Source organism: Talpa europaea, assembly GCF_964194135.1.
Source record: "Talpa europaea genome assembly, chromosome: 4".
In the NCBI taxonomy this organism is placed as follows: Eukaryota; Metazoa; Chordata; class Mammalia; order Eulipotyphla; family Talpidae; genus Talpa; species Talpa europaea.
The window spans coordinates 108,856,469-108,876,762 of NC_140070.1; the positions used below are offsets into that span (position 1 = coordinate 108,856,469).

General features: G+C 37.8%; 1 protein-coding gene across 8 annotated transcripts in view; it reads right to left on the minus strand.

Annotated features, from left to right (window-relative positions):
- OPA1 (OPA1 mitochondrial dynamin like GTPase) overlaps positions 1-15,986 on the minus strand; it is a gene marked incomplete at both ends in the record, with an annotated part of 79,973 nt that extends 63,987 nt beyond the window's left edge. For 2 of the 8 annotated variants that reach the window (XM_084231204.1, XM_084231201.1), the window contains 6 exons: positions 3,861-3,928; positions 4,600-4,653; positions 5,448-5,555; positions 7,675-7,771; positions 8,394-8,712; positions 15,955-15,986. In XM_084231204.1, coding sequence (XP_084087330.1) covers positions 3,861-3,928; positions 4,600-4,653; positions 5,448-5,555; positions 7,675-7,771; positions 8,394-8,712; positions 15,955-15,986 — 678 coding nt within the window. The remainder of the gene's footprint in view (positions 1-3,860; positions 3,929-4,599; positions 4,654-5,447; positions 5,556-7,674; positions 7,772-8,393; positions 8,713-15,954) is intronic. The other 6 variants (XM_084231207.1, XM_084231203.1, XM_084231206.1 and 3 more) reach the window with 3 other exon arrangements.
- Between the last annotated feature and the right edge of the window lie 4,308 nt (positions 15,987-20,294).

Genomic DNA, 20,294 nt, shown 5'->3' on the forward strand with positions numbered 1-20,294 from the left:
AAAAAATTATAATATTAGTCCAAAAAAACAGTGATAACTCCAAAAATCAAAATTATCAACTGAAAATGTTGCCATAATCTGAAAGTTAATCATTTGGTAGAAAAGATTTTATAACTCATTTATAAGTAACTATAACTCAGTTAAAAGTGAGTACGTTTAAAATACTAGATGCCAAACAATAAAGGCCAAGAGAAATTAACAGGTAATCAAAGCAAAAAGAGCTATTATATAAAGTCGTTGCACTCACTCATGTTGGCATTGACTAAATTTATTTACTTTAAAATTGGCCTCTTTTACTGATTTAAGTCAACAAATTACTTTTGTTAAAAGTTCAGGACTATCCTAGGTGCTCTGAGAACAGATATTTTGAGACAGAAATAGCCCATTAAACAGTAAGAATGAAAGCAAAAGTAAATAATGTTCTTATGGCAATTATTTTAAACAATAAGAACATAATATTTGGAACTGAATGACTATAGAAGCTTCCTGAAGGTGACAAATGAACTCAGCTGGCTGTACAGAGCAGTGGAAATTGGACGAGAAACAGAAAGAGATGTTTCAGCTGTGAGGTATAGGAAAAGTAAAGGCATACAAGTAAGAATTGGAGTGACGTGGAAACAGAGCGCATTAATGTATTACTGTTAAGAAATTATATTTAAAACAGTAATACCACTTGTATAAATTTTTAAAAGGGCCTCCAAATATTTTCTATAAATTATGAAACTGCTTATAATCTTCAAAATGACCATATACCTTGCTTCTGTGAGATGATTATGACCAATCAGAAACATAGAGACACAGAGAGTAAAATGTCTCATTTTGCAAATTAATAAGATTAACAACAATCAGAAGACAACAATTTTACTAAATCTAATAAAGGAGATACACTAAATGGTCTTGTCGCCTATCTACATTATGGTTAATATACAGAAATCTGTTGATTTATAAATCAGATGAGCCCATTAATTCACTTAAATAGGTTTACCACTACAATTGCCAATTTGTCTTCAGGTAGTTCTGAAGGTTTCCAAATCTCAGAATACTATTCAGTTCACACCAACAGCTCTTTTCTAATATTTTCTCCAGTGAATACAAGTTTTAAAATTTTTGATTTACAAAAAGCATTTATTTAGGTGGTTTCAGTAACTTTCCATTTTTTATTTATCAAAGATACAATCAGAACATTTATCAACATAACATAAATAACCACTGTCCACAAACTGGATATAAATTCAGGCAAAATCAAAGTGTGATGTTTATTCAACCTGAGCAACAATATATCCCTTTTGTAGACTTTCAGAACACCTAAAAATCTAGTGACCTCAGACTGAGAACCACAGATAATCAGTTCATGGTGTTGTACATTCTGTCTGACTCAAGTGAAACAACCTGACATCTGTGTTCCCTTAACTCCCCATTACTTTCACCTCAGTTGACTTTAACGCTCCTTGCTGTTCCCCTAATGCCTGTGCTTCTCCAGATGTGTACTATTAGAATGACAATTTTTTTTGCGTCAGTTGTATAAATGTTTCAGATTTATTTTTACTTTAAAAAATCTGATTGATATTTATTTTTACATTCCTAGTAGAAGTTTAGCTATAAAAACTTTACAAACCAGATAACCATTAGGCTAAGTCATTACTGCTTCAACCCTGAATACTGTTTTGAATCTGGGGATTTCAGAAACATCAGCATGAATCAAAAGGTACCAGTTAAATTCTGGATGCCTCAAATGGTTTGGTGGAGGATGAGTAAAAGATATGCATATATGAAAGAGCAAAAATGTAACCCCCAAAATAAAAATAAAAATAAAAACAAAAGCCAACTCTGAATGCCATCCTACTACCTCTGATTATTGCCAAATTTTTCAAACTTAATGCTTTAGAACAATTTCACAATGGTTGCTAAACTAAGGTCTCTCCTTCCAATCTTATATTCAACTATCAATTTGTAGACAAATCTCTCAAAACCAGTTTATCACCAACTTGTCTGTTTTATTATTCTCAAGTATCACAGATAACAGCCAAGCTTTGAAAAACAGAATACAACATATTAATAGAATTTAAAACCAGTTTAGTTTTAGGTGAAACAAACATTTTTCTGTACAGTAAATTTTTAAACTAGCATTTGCAATAATCTGATCTAATCTGTAATGAAAGCAACTTAATAACAACTTTAGACTGAAAATTTGAAAGACTGTTGCAAATAATTGTTTTTAATGGCTAAAATCATTACCAAAAATTAAGGAAAAATTAATAAGAAACAGTTTATCAGGGAATTTACTTTCAAACAAATACAGGAATAAATTATAAAGAATAAATTTACTATGATGTCTATTGTATAAAATACAATCTATAACATTAATTAAATTCCCAGAGATCTATTTCTTGCTTCAATCTCCATAGATTTATCACTGAGCAGGATTTTAAGGGAATTATTTGAGGTTTCTCATTCATCAAAAACAATGCTCCACCCATGTAAGGGAAGATCAGAGATGAAAATATCCCCTAACTGATCTAGGCAATAAGAAATCTTGTCATTTGAAAGCTACACTAACATACCTGTAACAAAGATCCTTCTAACCATTTAGATTAGTATGTCTTTGCATGTTAAGTCTATCTTCATTAAAGGCTAAGGCCTTGACTCAAAATAAGCTGTGTAGACCAGGCTTATTTCTATTCTAATTTTGCTTCACAGCAACATGAATAGACAAGAGTGTCCCTTGGTTAAAATAACACTTGATTGTTAAAACAATCAAGTTATAAGGTAAATACACATACACACATGTTTTGAAATGCTTTCTGCAAAAGACAAAAGAATAAATGTAATTAAAACTTGAAATATCAAATAAAATGTTCAAAGTTGAAGGACAGGGAAAGAGTGGGCCTATATAAATTTTCTTCTATCTGATTCCCAAATAAACATGAAAATATTTTCCTTCAATGTATTAAAACCATAATAATCTTCAGTTTCAAAGCTACATATTAAAAAAAAAAATGAGAAAGAGAAACAGAGCAAGACATTCTGTTACATTATAAGCTGGCAGGGCCATGTCTACAAAGGAAAAAAAAAAAGCTACAAATTTAATATTGAATATTCATAAATTTTTTTCCCAGAAATCAATTTATCTAGGTATTTTTAAAAAAACAACTTTCTAGGAATCAGTTTTCTTACCAATTCCAAAAGATAAAAAAGTGAAGACTAAGAAAATACCAGGATAACATATGAATATAAATACAGAATAATGTATGTTATTCTACATCAGCAATTCTCCTAAGTCTTTCATGTGGATTTTATTAATGCATGTGTTGAAAGTAACATACATTATTTTATTGGTTATCAATGTAACAATCAATTTATCCTCCCAACCCACTTAATATTTTCCCTATGTGTTCCCCTGATATTTCCCCTAAGCCATGGAACATCAGTCCCTAGAATATATTTCATGGAAAGGGGGTTCTGTTGTTAAATAAATCTAGAAAACCCTGTACACTCTCACTTCTCTCGGAGGCTTACAGCGTACTCAAGTATATTAAAGTCTCAGAAATTCTAGGGGAAAAAGAAGCCTGCTTGTTTTATTTATACCAGCTTTCTCACACATGTTCAACAACAAAATCCTTTGTTGGGGACATCCCTTGAAACAATTTCCACAGAAAATATTTTTAGAAAATGGGCTCCTGCAGCTACATTTCCAGAACTGCCAGAGAGTACCTGTATTTTGTATCAAGATTAGTAACAATGCCTCTGTGGAGGTGTTTTTAAATTTGCTCCTCAGATGTTACCATTTTTAAATCTTTCAGGTAGATGAAAACTTTTAACAATTATTCAAGACTACTTGAAGAATTCTCCATTATGCTTACCTTTCTATAAAGCTTGTCACTTTCAGATCCACGATCTGTTGCTCTAAATGCAGTTTCTCCAGGTGAACCTTAAAGATAAATATACAATCCTTTAAATTCTCCAGTGATGCCAAGAGCCTAAATGAAATTCCAATTCTCAGGTCAATTAAACGGTAATAGAACTTTTAGAGCAAAAAAAAAAAAATCACTTTTTGGAAAATTATTCTTATTTTAATAAATATACTAGTAAGTTTAAAAATATACAACACACATTTAATCAATTTTTTAAAATACCACTGAAGATACAATAATAAATTAAGACAATCTTTGATAAGGATTATTTTACATAAGAGTACTTACAGTTCAGCCATATACCTCTGCCATTACAGACCACACACATTTAAAAAAAACTTAAAATGTCAACTATGACAGAACAGATGAGACAAGCTAAAATTACTTTTCATTTCCATTATCAGAAAGAATCAGATAAATTTCAAAATATTTCTATTAAGCAAACTTTTTTTGCTTATCAACTATAACCTTACAAGGTAGATACATATTTAGGAATTTTAGTTTTACCATAAAATAATTATTTTATTATTTCCACCTAAAGGATAATGAATTTGCCCAATATAGTTCTGGGGTTTTAAAATTCAGCATAAGCAGCATTATAAATTTGGTCTGCAATTTTATTTGCAACTAGATTATTAGAAGCATTTACAAGGCATGTTAAGGTCAGCAAAAATGTCTGTTTACACACCTAACAAGAGAAGTAGGTCAGAAGCTCCTATGACTTCACTAACCAATTTGTGACCTGTGAAAAATCAGCAGAAGGGGAAATAGAAATGTAAAATTTAACAGGAATGATCAAACAAAGATGTCTGAGATCTCAGATTTATATCATGATAGGGCAGTAACTGGGCAAATATGCCAAGATTGACTTAGTAAATTCTATTCATAATGGTTCATCATAATTAAATATTTTTATACAATCATCAAATTGGCTCTATCCAATTATGAAAAGCAAAGGCATAGGAAGTCTCATCTATTTGTCAAGAACAAGTGATTACTACCCTCCACTGAATAAAGCCAAGCTTTTTAAATTTCTTACAAATTTTCATTTTGTTGGACTAAAAAAAATAATTAAAACTACCACACAAAACTTTATCTTTTTTTCTAAGAATTGTTTCTCATATCTACTAAATGCTTTTATTTAAAAGTTGGGCATAAGCAAGCAAACTCTCATGTACAGATCTTCTCTAGATTACGATGGGGTTACACCTTCAAAAGACCTTTGTGAGTTGTAAATATCTGAAGGTGGAAATGTGTGCAACACAGTACACCTATAGAGTGTCAGCTGCTTACATTCGTGATGGCATGGCTGACAGGAAGCTGTGGGTCACTGCTTGGCCCAGCATCATGAGAGAGTAACCTAGGGCATACCACTAGCCCGGAAAAGATCAAAATTTTAAGTATGATTATTATTAAATATGTATACTTTTCACACCATCATTTAGTGCAAAAATCATAATCATAAGCAAAAGACTATATTTTTTTCTCTGGGGTTCCTAACATATTGAATGAGATCAAACATGGATCTTTCCTTACCTGTTGTGAAAAAGTCCTTCAATAAGCTAAGGCTTTCAACAATCTTATCAAAGTCAGGTGCCAACTTTGCAAGATCTTCTGAATCTGGAAGGGCTTTTCTAATTTTCTCTGAGAAGACAGAACAAGATACATACTTTCAAAATAAGAATTTGTCTATTAAAATATTCATAAAATTTAAATAATCAATATATAAATTTAAATTATAACATTTTCATTTTTTTCTCCCATAGTAACTACAACTTCTACAATATATTTGAAAAAACACATTATTCTAATGATATGTATGTGCCATGAATTTTTTGGAAAAAGACCAAACATCTGGCTTAGATGGATAGCTTTGATTTAAACAATCAAACAAAGTTGAGTAAATGCTTCAAGATAGAAGCACTGTAGTGACGTTTACACTGGAATGGAATCAGAAGTACTTTTTTGGAGGAAATCATAGCAAAATGACAAAGAATCAAAGAAAAAAAGGGAAAACTATTTCTTTAAACTCCTGGTTTGAACTAAATAAAAAAGTGATGAAATCTCAGGTGAAAAACGTAATTCTATTACTTTTTTCCTTCTTACAAAGTCTCTTAGAAGATTCACAATTGTCACCAACTGGAAATAACTAAGAACACAGAGCAAGCTTTTATTTTATCTTTTTCTGGCTTTATTTACAGTATTAAAATATTTTTACTTACAAACACTCAATAATTTTTTTCTGTCCGGTACAATTTTACAGGGTCTTCTGAACTAGAAAGGGATTTTCTAATTTTTTTCTGAAGACCAAAGCACAAATATTTTCAAAAAAAAAAAAAAAAAAAGAGTGTGTGTCACGTATTACTCCAAACATTTTGAAAGTAATAACTTACTTAATCTTCATAGCCTCCCTACAAAATAGCTATAATCAATCCCATTTTAAAGATGAGGCACTGGGGCAGCAAGGTTAAGTAAGCAGATCTGAGCACACAACAAAGAAGTAGGGATTTTGAGTTTAAGCCTACATAGTCTAGCTCCACAATCCAGCTGTCAGTCACTACACTGTGACTAGTAAATGTGTCAAGTTAAAATGCCCTTTTCATCATATGAGAAAAATACTGTCAAAGAATGTTTTTCCTGCAAATATCCTTGTCAAATATCTTTAGATAAAATTAAGCATAGTTTTATCGTTAAATAAGTGTGAGTATGTGCATATAGAGATTAATTCTACCCCATATACAATTAAGCTAAAAAATTAGACAAAAATCTAAAAACAAAGACTGAAATATTTCACTAAAAATAAATTTTTAAAAGATCCCATGACCTACTGGCAAGACTAACTATCAACTATATCATTTCCTCATCTCTCTATCACTAGAAAAGAGGACAGTGGCTGACTACGGGGGTAAATTATGCTGGACACTAGTAGGCTTTTAAGGGATCTGGTTACAAAAAGTGCAGGTAATAAAGGTATCCAATCAAAAAAAAGTTAATTAGGATGGTGACTGCGCATCTGCTCTGGGTAATGCTATACAACAATGGATATAATATTTGGGAAGGCTGCCTGGCATTATGGAAAATGCTCATAAAATGTGTTAAGTAGGGCAAAAAAAGAAAAAAACAAGATGCCAAAGTGTATGCTCATAAAATGTGTTAAGTAGGGCAAAAAAAGAAAAACCAAGATACCAAAGTGTATGCTCACTATGACTATGTAATTTTTAAAAAGGAAATTATGTATTTAAAAATATTAACCACATACATAGAACAATTAAAAGAAAATGGCTCTCTATAAGTGGTGGGTGTGTTAAAATGATGGGCTAGTAGTGACTTTTTTTCTTAAAAATATTTTCTTTGATTTTTTTTAACTTTATCATTAAAATAAAACTGCTATATATTAAACTTAAGTTAAATTATTTCAATACAACAATTTCTCTTTCCTAAAGATACGGTCAAGAAAAACAGTTCAGGGCCTCCCCGGTGGCGCAGTGGGTTGAGCACAGCACTGTGAAGGTGTCCGCAGCCTCTGTAGCATGGGTTCGATCCTGGCTGGCCAGGGAAATACCCACATGGCATGGTAGACCTCTCCTATCTCACCCGCTGCTCCCCTCAGCAGCGTATTTCAGTCAGCCTGACTGTTCTGCTCCCCTCTCTGTCTCTGGTGAATTCTCTCACCCTCCCGAGCCTCTGGCCTGTACCCCCGTTCTTATATAAATAAATCTTTAGAAAAAAAAAAGAAAAATAGTTCAATGTTGATGATACAAACCTAAATCAATATACTCATCAATCTCCCATACAATGTCAGGTACAATCCATTTATAGTCACTAAGGTCAGGTATCATATCTTTCCACTGGTCAAAAGTCTAAAAAATAAGAAAGTACACAGATCAAATGCTCTGAATGCATATAAGGACATAAAGAAAAACTTTTATTAAAACATGCCAATCTAAGAGCAATGCATTATGTTCAACTTTTAGAAACAAAGTGGCTTCAGCTTTCTAAAAACAAATTAACAGCAAACTTTAACATGCAAATGTTCCTTTACTAAATATGAAAAATGTAAAAATTCAAAATACACTCCCCTTTCAAACAGATTTCACAATTTGGTTTTAAGCAACACTGTGGAATACAGGGAAGACAGACACCTTGTCTTTGGTCCCAGGTCTGCCAAGAATTGGTTTGAACATGCCGCTTGCTTTCTTGCCTGTGCTACTAAATGGCAAAGGTGAAAATCAAACCTAAGTGTTCTCACTCCCAGCCCAGTCTCCTTCCACCAGGCTCTTTTCAACACTTAGTCATAGCTAAGATTCAGAAGGCATTTTCCTAGCAGCACCATTAAAATAATTTAGCATACAATAGATACACAAATACTTTAATATCCAACTACATACATTCTACAGCATTAAAGAAAAATAATTTGAGCTATAGAGCCTTAAATTAATCATGTTGGTATAATTGAAAAAGAAAAAAGAATGTTAAACCCACCTTTTTGGCTGTATAGCCACCTCCAACAGCAGATCCTAGTATGAGATATCGAAGTTTTAAGAGTCTTGCAGCTAATCTTGCTGGCCAAAAATTCCTGCGGGGCTGGTAGCCATATTTAATTGGAGAAAGTTTCAATTTACGTAAAGGAGGGTTAGTGAGAGAGGAGAACTGCTGAAATGATGTCCTTAATTGAGGTCTTGGAAGTTTTAAGGTAGGATGATGAGAATGATAAATACTTCGTGAAACCAGATGTAGTTTTTGTAGTGGTAAGTTTCCTTTTACTCCAGAATTATGTTTCACTAAAGATTGGCAGACCTCACTGAAAGAAAAATGGGCGTGGGGAAAACATCAGACAGGTAACAATGTAAAGGAAATTAAAAGAGCAATATCTACTAAAGAGAAAATACATGTGCACATATGACTAACATGCGTCATACAACAGCTCACAGTTACTATTTACCGTACCCAGGCATAGCTGCAGCATGTGTTATTTAATCCTGCTAATAATCCTACGATGAAAGCACTAGTATTATCCCCATTTTACAGACAAGGGAAAAGCAGTACACAGACCTAAGAAACCTGTGGAAATGTACACTAATGTCAGGAGTAAAAATGGATTCAAACTCAAGAAGTGAGACAAAAGTGCCTGTCCTCTAATTCAATACATGTGGGTTATAATCCTGATTTAAGAACCTGAAACTGAACCCCCCCACCACCAAAAAAAATGCAGGTACTTATTTTATGAACTGCTACTCACTGTCTGGAAAGTTGAAAACAAAATGCATACACACTTTTGCTTCCAAGCAAAAATATTGCTGCAGCTTACAACAGCTTTCTTTACCACCTTCATCTGTGTCTCAGAATCCTGATAGTCCAAGAGTGGAAATTATTTTAAGATTTATTTATTTATGCATACAAGAGCTGGAGTGCAGGCCAGAGAGAGGGGGGCGGTGAGAGGAGTCACCAGAGACAGAGTGGGGAACAGGTCAGGCAGACTGACTGAAATACACTGCTGAGGGGAACAGCTGGCGAGACAGGAGAGGTCTGCTGCACCATATGTGGGTTAGCTCCCAGGCCAGGTAATCAAACTCATGCTGCAGTGGCTGGGGATAACTTCCCAGTGTTGAGACAACCCCCTGTGCCACTAGGAAGGCCCCCAGGAGTGGAAATTAAGAGGAAAAAAAACATTAACATCTCAGTCACCTAGATTCCCAGAAAAATGAAAATAGCAACAATAACAAAAAAACAACCAAACAAAACCCCAACAGGAAAAGAATCTAAATGTACACACTACTGTCTGAGCTCTTCCCTCTTCTGTTTGGGAGCAAATGAAAGTTCAGCAGCAACAACCATGCCTGATTATCTTATTCCAAACATTCATGGTGCTTATTATGGGTAAGCCTTGCTCAAAGTAATCCTAAAAAATTAATTCAGTTACATAATACAAAAACCTTAAGAAAAGGGATTCAAGGAGCACAGAAACAATGTTGTGATAAAGCTTAGTGGGGTATCTTAGGCACTAAGCTAGATGTTCTCACAAATGCTCAGGAACACCCAAAAAGGCAAGCATCCTTATTTTACCAATTTTCTTTTTTTAACTGTCTTGCCTGAGGTGGAATGACTACTAAGAAGTGGAAGATGGATTGAAAGTCAGGTCAACCTGACAGTAAATTCCAAATTCTTTCTACAGGACATTAGTGGGTAAGAGTGTGGGAAGCAAGGCGTGGGGAGGAGGGGAAGAGTACTTCTACAGGGACTAAGAAGATATTCTACAGTACCTGCCACCTGCTCTGGAACCCTCAAGATGACAGTGGGGCTTGTTCTGACCTCAGGAAATCTTTGAGAAAGGGGTTTTAATTGTAGAAGAAAATACAAAATCTGGATTTAGGCACACTGACTATTTGTGATAGCACAAGTAGAAGTTACTTCTAGCCATAAAAACATTGTCATCTTCCTTTCACAAGTCGGTAAATATTCTGTATATCTTTTAAAAAAATCTATGTCTAAGATAAGTCATAACTTCCTCATCATCAAAAAAGCAAGTTTCGGGCCTCCCCTGGTGGCACAGTGGTTGAGCGCTGGGTTGCGAGGCTGCCCACAGCCTCTGCAGCGCCTGTTCGATCCCCGGCCACTGGCGAGGGTCCCACCAAAAAAAAAAAAAAAAAAAGCAAGTTTCTGTCTTCTTTTATTAACTAAGAAATTAATTTCTTCTGACCACAAACTTAGCAAATACAAAAAGCAAAGTTCTCATCTTAGCTTTAAAATGGCCTCTACCCCAGGCATAATACACAGAAGAAAATCACTAACACAGGAAACACATGCATGCCAAAAAGCAAGAGACAAGTGTTAAGTGATACAAGAGGTAACGGAGAGTGGGCCTCCCCTGGTGGTGCAGCGGTTGAGCGCTGGGCTGCTAGGCTGCCCACAGCCTCTGCAGCGCCAGTTCGTTCCCCGGCCACCACCGAGGGTCCCACAAAAAAAAAAAAAAAAGAGGTAACGGAGTGAAATTGTTCAGTGAAAATTTCCCAGATAAAGTAAAACTTAAGGGTGGGAAGAGTTAAAAATGGGGGAAGAAATTGCAGTTAGGGAGAAATGTACAGTGGTGAGACAAGGAAAGGGCAAGAAATCCAGTGAGTTGGCCAAGAAGGTTCACTGTAGGAGATGAAATTGGAAAGAGGTCTAAGAAGAAATTCCAGAGGCACTATCAGGCTGACAGTGAACTTAATTTTGTAGGCAAAAGGGAGCCAGCAAAAGTTTCTGACTAGCATTAGATTCTAGTGAACAATTAAAGAAGACATTAAGGGAAGGTGCCATGAACTTTAAATCTGTGGTCCCACCCCTACCCTAAATCGATATGTTGTAGCCTAATTTCCAGTGTGATTTTATATTTGGAGGTGGGGCCTTTGGAGGTAATAGGGTTTGTGCATGGTCTTGGGATAGAGCTCTGTGATGGGACTGTTGCCCTTACTATGGAATACAAGGCCCAGAAGTCAGTCAATCTGTTTCTGTCTCTCTGCCAGTTGAGGACACAGCAAGATGGTCATCTACGAACAAGGAAGTTGGCCTTCACTAGACCCCAAACCTGCTGGTGTCTTGAACTTGGACTTCCCGGCCTCTGAACTGAGAAATAAATGTTTGCTTTTTAAGCCACCCAGTGTATGGTAATTTGATATAGAAGCCCAAAATGACAAAGACACAATGTTTGGTAAAGCAGATCACAGGTGAGAGAAAAGGTGATCTTATTTCAGAGGCCCAGATATGAGATAAAGAGACTGAAGTGAGGAAACAGCAGTGAGAATGGAAAAGGGAAAAGTAGACACCAGAATGACTAACTAGGCATGGGCGGCAAGGGAAAAGAAGAGTAATAATCATGAGGTTTTACCTGAATAACTAATGTAATCACAGGCATAAAGCTTACACAGTGCACATTAACTAGAGGATTCTAAATGCTGGGAGGCCATCAGGCTTGATTTTTAAATCCACTTCTCTGATTCTATGCACTATTTCCAGGGAATCATTTGGCCTCATAACATACTTAAACTTTTTTCAACACTATCCCTACATCCACTAAGTCTTTGGGGTCAAACTTTGGATGTAATCACCATTTCATAGCTTGTTATCTCTGCAATCAAGGACAAATTATGAATTTACCAAAGTCCCAGTTTTTTAAAAAATCTGTTAAAAATAAGGTAAGTGCTATAGTTGAGTTATTTTCAATAATTATGAATTTAAGTATCTTATTCATATGTCCATAACCCCATTTCACTATAACCATCCTGTCCCTATCAGGACAGACACAAGCTACAAATACTTTTCTGTCTTTTCCTCATTAATCTCTACCACATTTACTATCTCACCTTAGATTCCCTGGTTTATAGCTTTAATAATTCATTTTACAAATACTCTAACTCTCCTTTCTTTTTTTAATAGGAATTAATCCAAATATATATCCAACTAGATGAACTCCAGGTGTGAGTGGTCATATCCCTAAGGTGGTTTTGCTTTTCATTACTTTCTTTCTCTTTTACTTCCAACCCCCTAAAGTTCCTGTTTCCACAATGGTGGCAGCAATAGGTGCAGGTAAGGGCAAGGACAGAGACAGAACACATGAATGTCCAAGTCAGGAACAACATGTAAGATGTTCTTCAACTAGTCTCACAGAAAAGGTAACTGTCTCAGGCCTCCCTGGTGGCTCATGGGGTTAAGCACCGCACTATGAAGCAATCCGCAGCCTCTGCAGCACGAGTTTGATCCCTAGTCGGCCAGAGAGAAACCCACACGGCGAAGCAGACCTCTCCTGTCTCACCCGCTGCTCCCCTCAGCAGTGTATTTCAGTCAGTCTGCCTGTTCCCCACTTTGTCTCTGGTGAATCCTCTCACCACCCCCACCCCCTGTCCTGCATCTCTGGACTGCACCCCAGCTCTTGTATGCATAAATAATCAAAAAAAAAAAAAGAGAATCTTTAAAAAAGAAAAGGTAACTGTCTCAAAGCAAAATCCTAGTAGAGAAATGCATCCTCAAGGAATATACTTGTCGAATTTCCAATTCACTGTGATGCACAGGAGAGATTTTTTTCTCACTACAGTCCTTTTGAGATACAGATGAGAGAGTGAAGACAAAAGCAACTGAGAAGTGATTTACTGATTGGGTCACTCTCCACCCCATTCCAATACAAAGGAGTAGAGCAGCACTTGCTCCCAGGCTGAGCAATCTGGAAGGGAAGATTTAAACCGTGTGTGTGTGTGTGTGTGTGTGTGTGTGTTTTATATATATATTTATAATTTAAAAATAAGTATGCATTTACATATATTGTGGTATATGCATTTTTTAAAAAGATTTATTTATTCATGCATACAAGAACCAGGGTACAGTCCAGATGTGCAGGAGGGTGAGAGGACTCACCAGAGACAGAACGGGGATCAGAACAGGCAGAATGACTGAAATACACTGTTGAGGGAAGCAGCGGGCGAGACAGGAGAGGTTTGCCGCCCCATGGGGGATTCTCGCCGGCCGGCCGGCCAGGATCAAGCCCACACTGCAGAGGCTGAAGAGAGCTTCACAACGCTGCGCACAACCACCTGCGCCACTAGGGGAGATCCCGGTATATGCATTTTTTTTAAAAGCAGGTGAAGATAAAAGAAATTTTGGAAATCATGGACATACAGTATCAATCTAAGTAGATCAATATTCAACTAAAAGGCATCTAAAAAGAAAAAGAACAAAAAAATGAAAGGAAGAAAATAAGAGAAGTATTTCTCAGAGCTGAAAAAAGAATCTTTTTAACAGAAAGGCCTACTAAGTGCTACACCAGATGATGGAAGGGGTGGGAGAGAGGAGGCCAAAACCTGGACAAAATCTGAGATGTAAGATGAAGACAAGGGCCTCCCTGGTGGCGCAGCGGTTGAGCGTTGGTTTGCGAAGCTGCCCACAGCCTCTGCAGCGCTAGTTCGTTCCCCAGTCGTTCCCTGGCCCATGGGTGAGGGTCTCCCATGGCGTGCAGACCTCTCCTGCCACACCCACTGCTCCCCTCAACAGTGTACTTCGTCACTCTGCCTGTTCTACTCTCCGCTCTGGCTCTGGTGAATTCTCTCACCCTTGGTGCCTCTGGCTGTACCCAGTGCTTGTATAAATAAATAAATAATTTTTTTTTTTTTTTTTAAAGATGAAGTCAAGATCATAAAACTTCCACAAAGGGAAAAACAGGATATTCACAAAAATACAAAAATTTTATTGTCCTCAGAGTTTGTAACAAAGGATGCTAGAAAAAAATGTAGCAATGCCTTCACAGTTCTGAAAGAATTTTTTGGACCAGATTTCCATATAGTCAAACTAAAAATCAATGTGACACAAAACAAGGTCTCACCACTGAAATCATCTAGTCTCTCCCATTTACCATCTCTATTAGCCTATATACCACTTCCTAGTGTATAATTATTTTTCCAACAATGTTACACATTCATTGCATCTAAATAAATGTTGGTCATTGGTCTTCTTATATATCTAACAGCATGTATTTAGATACGCATGTCAGAAATATTTATATTACCATCTATTAAAGAATAGGAACTTTTAAATATACTCCTTCCCATAACATGCAAAGGAACTATAGTAAAAGACAAATTTCAAAGCTTCAAGCTCCTGATCTTCCACATATCTACTTCTGAAGGTAGTTAACCTAAAGGTAGACACTTCTAAGTCATGACGCTGGAATTTACAATAAGTTTAGAAACAATTTAGCCCAGCAGCATCGACTGAATAAACTAATAGCAGTTACCAGTTTCTTTTTTTAAATTCAATGTTTAAAGTCTTTCCTTCATAAATTAATTGTTCCAACAAAGTTGCTGTTTTCTGCAATGTCTTTTCTCTTTTTATTTAAATGGAAAAAATACATTTCCTCAGTAAAAAACTTAAGAGTAGAAATAAAAAGATTGTGAATAACCCATTTCAATGCCAAAGGCTGTTGATTTACTCAGACAATAAAATCTCATGACACTAGAAATAATGATTCCAATTGACTAAAACTATAACTATTATATGTCATTCAGTTCTGAATTTAACTTGCTAACCTTCATAAAACAAATATATACAATTCCTTATAAAAGCTACAAATGATCTACACCATTTAAAACACGCTGAAAAATAAAATCAAGATGGGCATTTAGGAGTGAATCAAGATCAAGTTTACCGAACTTTGCCTGATGCCTACTACTTCTTACCAAATGTCAGCAACAGTGAGTTAAGCCTGAAAATATCTGAAGATAGTGGAATGCAGCTAGGTGTACAGCTAAAGTCCAATGTAACCTCATTAAAATGCATATAGTAACCCGTAGAAATGAAAATATTCTTTGATTTTCTAGTTAGGACTAAACAAGGACAGGGCAACAATAGCAATATGATTTGAAAGCTGGTGCCACATTCACCACTTAGTATTCAAAAGCAAGTCTCCCTCCCTACACACTGCAAAAATAAAACAAATAAAAATAAAGCTGCAATTAACAGGTTATCTCTAATCACCATATCTGACACCGTATGTTTCACTAGTCCAGTCCCAACTGCCAATCACTTTCATTTAACAGACTGGGGAAGGAGGCAGAGTCCCCTTCACTCCCGGAGAAGAGCGAGTAGCTGCGGGAGCAATGTACAACTACAGCGGAGGCAGAAGTGAAAAAAGACAACAAAGAGTTAAGAAAGACGTGGGAAGGGCAACACTTATAGCCAGAGGTGGGGGAGGAGAGGCTGAAACAAAAAGCAACCAGAGACTTAACAGCACGGGTAAAAAGGTGAAAGGGGCAGGGTCAAAAGGACAATAGGCCAAGACTGAAAGGCTCTCAGAATCTTCCAGCGACACTGGAACAGTCAAAAGGGCTAGTACCAAAGCCGGCACCCCAGGTAAGCCCAGTCAGGGCCTATGTCACTCCAAGTACTTAAAAATATCCCAGAATCCTTCAATCGCCTTCTGCCTGGCCTGAGACTTATCTGCATATTCTGGAGGTAGTGATGACACAACACAGTTTTCCAGAAGCCCCCCAAATAACGGGGCCAGGTCGCAACCCGCACTTACCAGGCCACACCGGCCCGGCGTAGGCGCCACATCCCGCCAGCGACGAGGCCACGCAGGCACCGAGACGGCCACGCGCAGGCCCCCGGTGTCAGCCCCACTCCAGTTCCCGCTCCAGGAATGACCTAGGAACAGGCCCTCGATAACAAGGGCACCGAGCAGCCACTGCGGCCCTCCCTATGGCGCATGGACTTCCGCAAGAGCCCGCCCGGCACCCGTAGTCAGTCCGTCAAGCAAATAACCCCCCCCTTCCTAGGCCGGCAGCACAAACAGTCCGCTCTGAGGAAGACTGACGCATGCGCTTAGAGCCTAGAGGGAACACAAATAGACTCTCTCCTCCCACCCCGCCCCACTCTTTTTGTTTCCGGGTTGGAATTCTGAACTCTGTTCTCCCAGGTTGAAGTTTGGGGTGGGGAGAGGGAAGGAGTGGAGCGTTGTACTGGAACTGGTGGGGTGAAAGATTTGAAAAATCGGATTTATAAATACTTTCTATGTGGCTACCAATTTAAGAAAAATTCAGCATTGAGGGAGCATTGAGGGAATTAAGAAAGTATAAAAGGAGTGCAGTAATCTAGTAATAGAAAAAAGTAATGAAAACCAATGGTTGCCCCATTGTCCCAACCTTTTGTCTTAACAAGTGATTGTTTACAAAGCACTTTATATCCATAGAGCAATCTTGGAAGGTAGGAAGAGTCAAGGACAGCTTAAGTGTTTTAGAATCTCAGATTAGATTTGAAAGGAGCCCAGGTCAGTTAGGCTGTGGAAGCTGCAGCCTAACCTTTTATAAAGGTGTCAGAATGACTTTGTACATTCACTGCACTCATCTGGTTTTTCATATCAACAATTTGTTCAAATGTCCTTGTCAAGGTCTTTAACAGTTCCATATTGATAAGGACCTCACAGCATTCAGCTCAGAAAGTAGGGCACTCCCCTTCTTAGTCTACATCCCTCTCTTAGTTTTCAGGACATCACATTCTCTTTTTACTTCAGAAACTATTGCTCCCCAGTCTCCTTCACTGGTTCTTCCTTTCCCAAACGTCTCAATGTTGGAGGGTGTCAACCATTTTGGACTCGTTCCCTTCTGTATCTTAATTTTCTTCCTAATTAATCAAGTCAGCTCTATGTTTTGCTCAGCTTGAATTGCCCTAACAAGTGTTTTAAAAATAATATTGGACTTGACATTTAAAAACCAAACCATTATTCTGGTATTGTAACAGTGTGAGAAAGAAACTGCCCTTGCTTGACCTTGCACCAGGGACCTGGGGAACATGGAAAGAGACACTTGAGGAGGCTTGATTTGTACAAATCTTGATTTGTATTTTGTTTATTTTTTTTTAAAGATTTGTTTATTTATTTATACAAGCACTGGGTACAGTTAGAAACGCAGGAGAGTGAGAATTCACCAGCGCCAGAGTAGGGAGCAGAACAGGCAGAAGGGCTGAAGTACACTGCTGAGGGGAGTAGCGGGCGGCAGGAGAGGTCTGCGCACCATGTGGGACCCTCCTCCGGTGGGCGGGGAACAGGTGGGGATCAATGGGCGCTGCAGAGGCTGCAGGCAGTTTCTCAACCCAGCACTCAACCGCTGTGCCACCAGGGAGGCCCTTGATTTGTATTTTGATTTTGTTCTTTTCCTTCCAGAATTATCTGGTCCCTTCTGCCCCTTTCCTATGGGTCCCTTAGCTCTGGAGCAAACTTTTGGGTATCATGGCCCTGCTCTGGGCCAGCCCTGTTTGGCTGGGCACTTCCCCACAAGGGGATGAGTAACTTTGGGTGTTTGAAGATATATTTGTTATGCATGCAATACAAAAACTGGGGTGTAAGCCAGAGGTAGGGGTGGGGTGAGAGGGCAGGATGAGTTGATTCACCAGATACAGAACTGGGGAGCAGAACAGGAAGATTGACTGAAATACACAGCTAAGGGTAGCAGTGGGCAAGACAGGAGCAGTCTGCTATGCAGTGTGGGTTAGCTCCCTGGGCAGGGATCAAACTTGTGCTGCAGTGGCTGCCAATAGCTTCATAGTGCTCAGACTTAACCCCTTGTGCCACCAGGGAGGCCCCAACTTTGGGTGTGTAATTGGAAACTATTTTAACTATATTCTTTCTCTTCCACCTATTGCACACTATTTCTATTAAGGCTCTTTTCTAGTGAGGGTTTTACACACTAATGGTATGTATAGTTTTTATGTGGTGGATGGCAGAACCCATTTAGAGCAGGCAGCTTTGGGGGTCCTGGAGTGCCCCTCACCCTACCCACTAACAGATTCTCTTAAAATATCAAAAATTCTAACAACATCAGGCCTTGATTTAAGAAATCATTTGGAACACGGAGTCAAGTTGTGGTTCTGTCCTTCAAACATGCATGTCCTGTCCAGCTGTTCACATTCCTACCTAAAGTCTTCTTGAGATTGAAGAGGACATCAATTACTATTTATTTTCCTTAGTAAAATCAGAGGAAGGGGAACACTATATCAAAATTGAGAAGTGACCGACTAAGAGGGTCAGGTGTTTCCAAAATAGCAAAAAGAGAATCAAGAGAATTTTTTAGTTGCAGAAGTCAAGATCATAACTATGCAAGTAATTTATGTGATGTTGAAAGGATGCAATTTAAGATGGCATTATACAACAAACACACCTGTGCTACTCATTCATCTTCTGTGCCTCAGGAAAGTATTTGAGTTGATGAACCCCAGGGAGGAGCAATGTAATACTGTTATTTATAACAATAGCTATATACATAATCTTTTCCACCTACCCCTCTTCCTGGCTCACAGTTTCCAAAACCCTTGTCATTTTCTAAGTGTTTAGAGTACAAGGGCATCTTTTATTATTTTCTCCTGACAGCTTCAAAGTGATGAAGGCTAAAGGAGTTCTTGTTCTTCATAACACATCCCTTTCAAATACACCTGAGTTTATAGTCATGAGGTGACTTTTGGAAAATCCCTAAGAATGAGGGCTTGCTACAAGAAGAACCAATCTTCTGATTAGAGGGTTGGACATTTTAGCCTCCTACCCACACTCTGGAGAGGAGAAAAGGGCTGGAAGTCCCATAAATCACCAATGGCCAATGATTTAATCAACTTTCAAGTTCATGACCAAGAATGCATGTCAAACCCACACTCCAAAGGGACAGAAGTTCCTGTGCTTGGGGTCATTTCAGACTTCACTTTTTGTATCTCTTTAAATTTATTTTATTTTCTTATATTATTGTTCATTTTTTGTACAGTAATTGGTTTCTCTCCAATTAAGGGGTGTAGTACCTGTAGATCTTCTTTATGCTCTTCCCTCCCTTGTTTTGCCCCCCTCTCCTCCCTGCTATATGCCTCAGATCTATGGTTGGCTTGCTAGTTTTGTCTTTTTCTTGATCTATTATTTGGTTTCTCTATATTCCACATATAAGTGAAACCATCCACTATTTATCTTTTTCCTTTTGACTTATTTCTTCATTTGGGTGTTTATTCATATCCTTTAACAACCTTTGTAATAAAGTGGTAATCTGGTAAGATTACTGTTTTCCTGAGTCCTGGAGCTATTATAGCAAATTAATCAAATCTGAAGAAGGGGACCATGGCACCTTTGATTTTATAGCCAGTCAATCTGAAGCACAGGTAACAACATGAATTTGTGATTGGAAATGAAGTGAGGGAGTCTCATGGGACAGAGGCATTAACTTATAGGATCTGTCATGATCTCCAAGCAGCTATTTTCAGAATTGAATTAAGTTGAGGGATACCCAGACGTGTCTGGAGAATCTGAGGACTGTTGTGTGTGTGGGAACCTCCTTCCCACTTTCCAATATACATACATCATACTTTGAGCAGAAGTATCCAAAGTAGAGTAGAGTGCTCAGCTATCATTGAGAGTAGTCACACAAGAGGGGTCCAAGGAAGGACTTGAGTCATGGATGGGTCATGAATGGAAGGGAGATTTGCTATGTTGGAAAGAAGAAAAAATTTTTTTTGAAGATTGATTTATTTACGCATACAAGAACCGGGGTACAGGCCAGATGTGCATGAGGGTGAGAGGATTTACCAGAGACAGAGTGGGGAACAGAACAGGCAGACTGACTGAAATACACTGCTGAGGGGAACAGCGGGTGAGACAAGAGAGTTCTGCTGCACCATATGGGTATCTCCCTGGCCGGCTGGGCTCAAACATGCACTGCAGAGGCTGCAGACAGGTTCACAGTGCTGCACTCGACCGCCTGCAGCACCAGGGAGGCCCGGAAAGGAGAAATTTTTCCTCTACCATCTAGGTTATTTCCTGGTCTAAAAATTAAAATGGGAAGAAGATAATTTAAAGGAAGGTGGGAAAAACAAGTATTTGGTAAATAAATGTTTGCCATG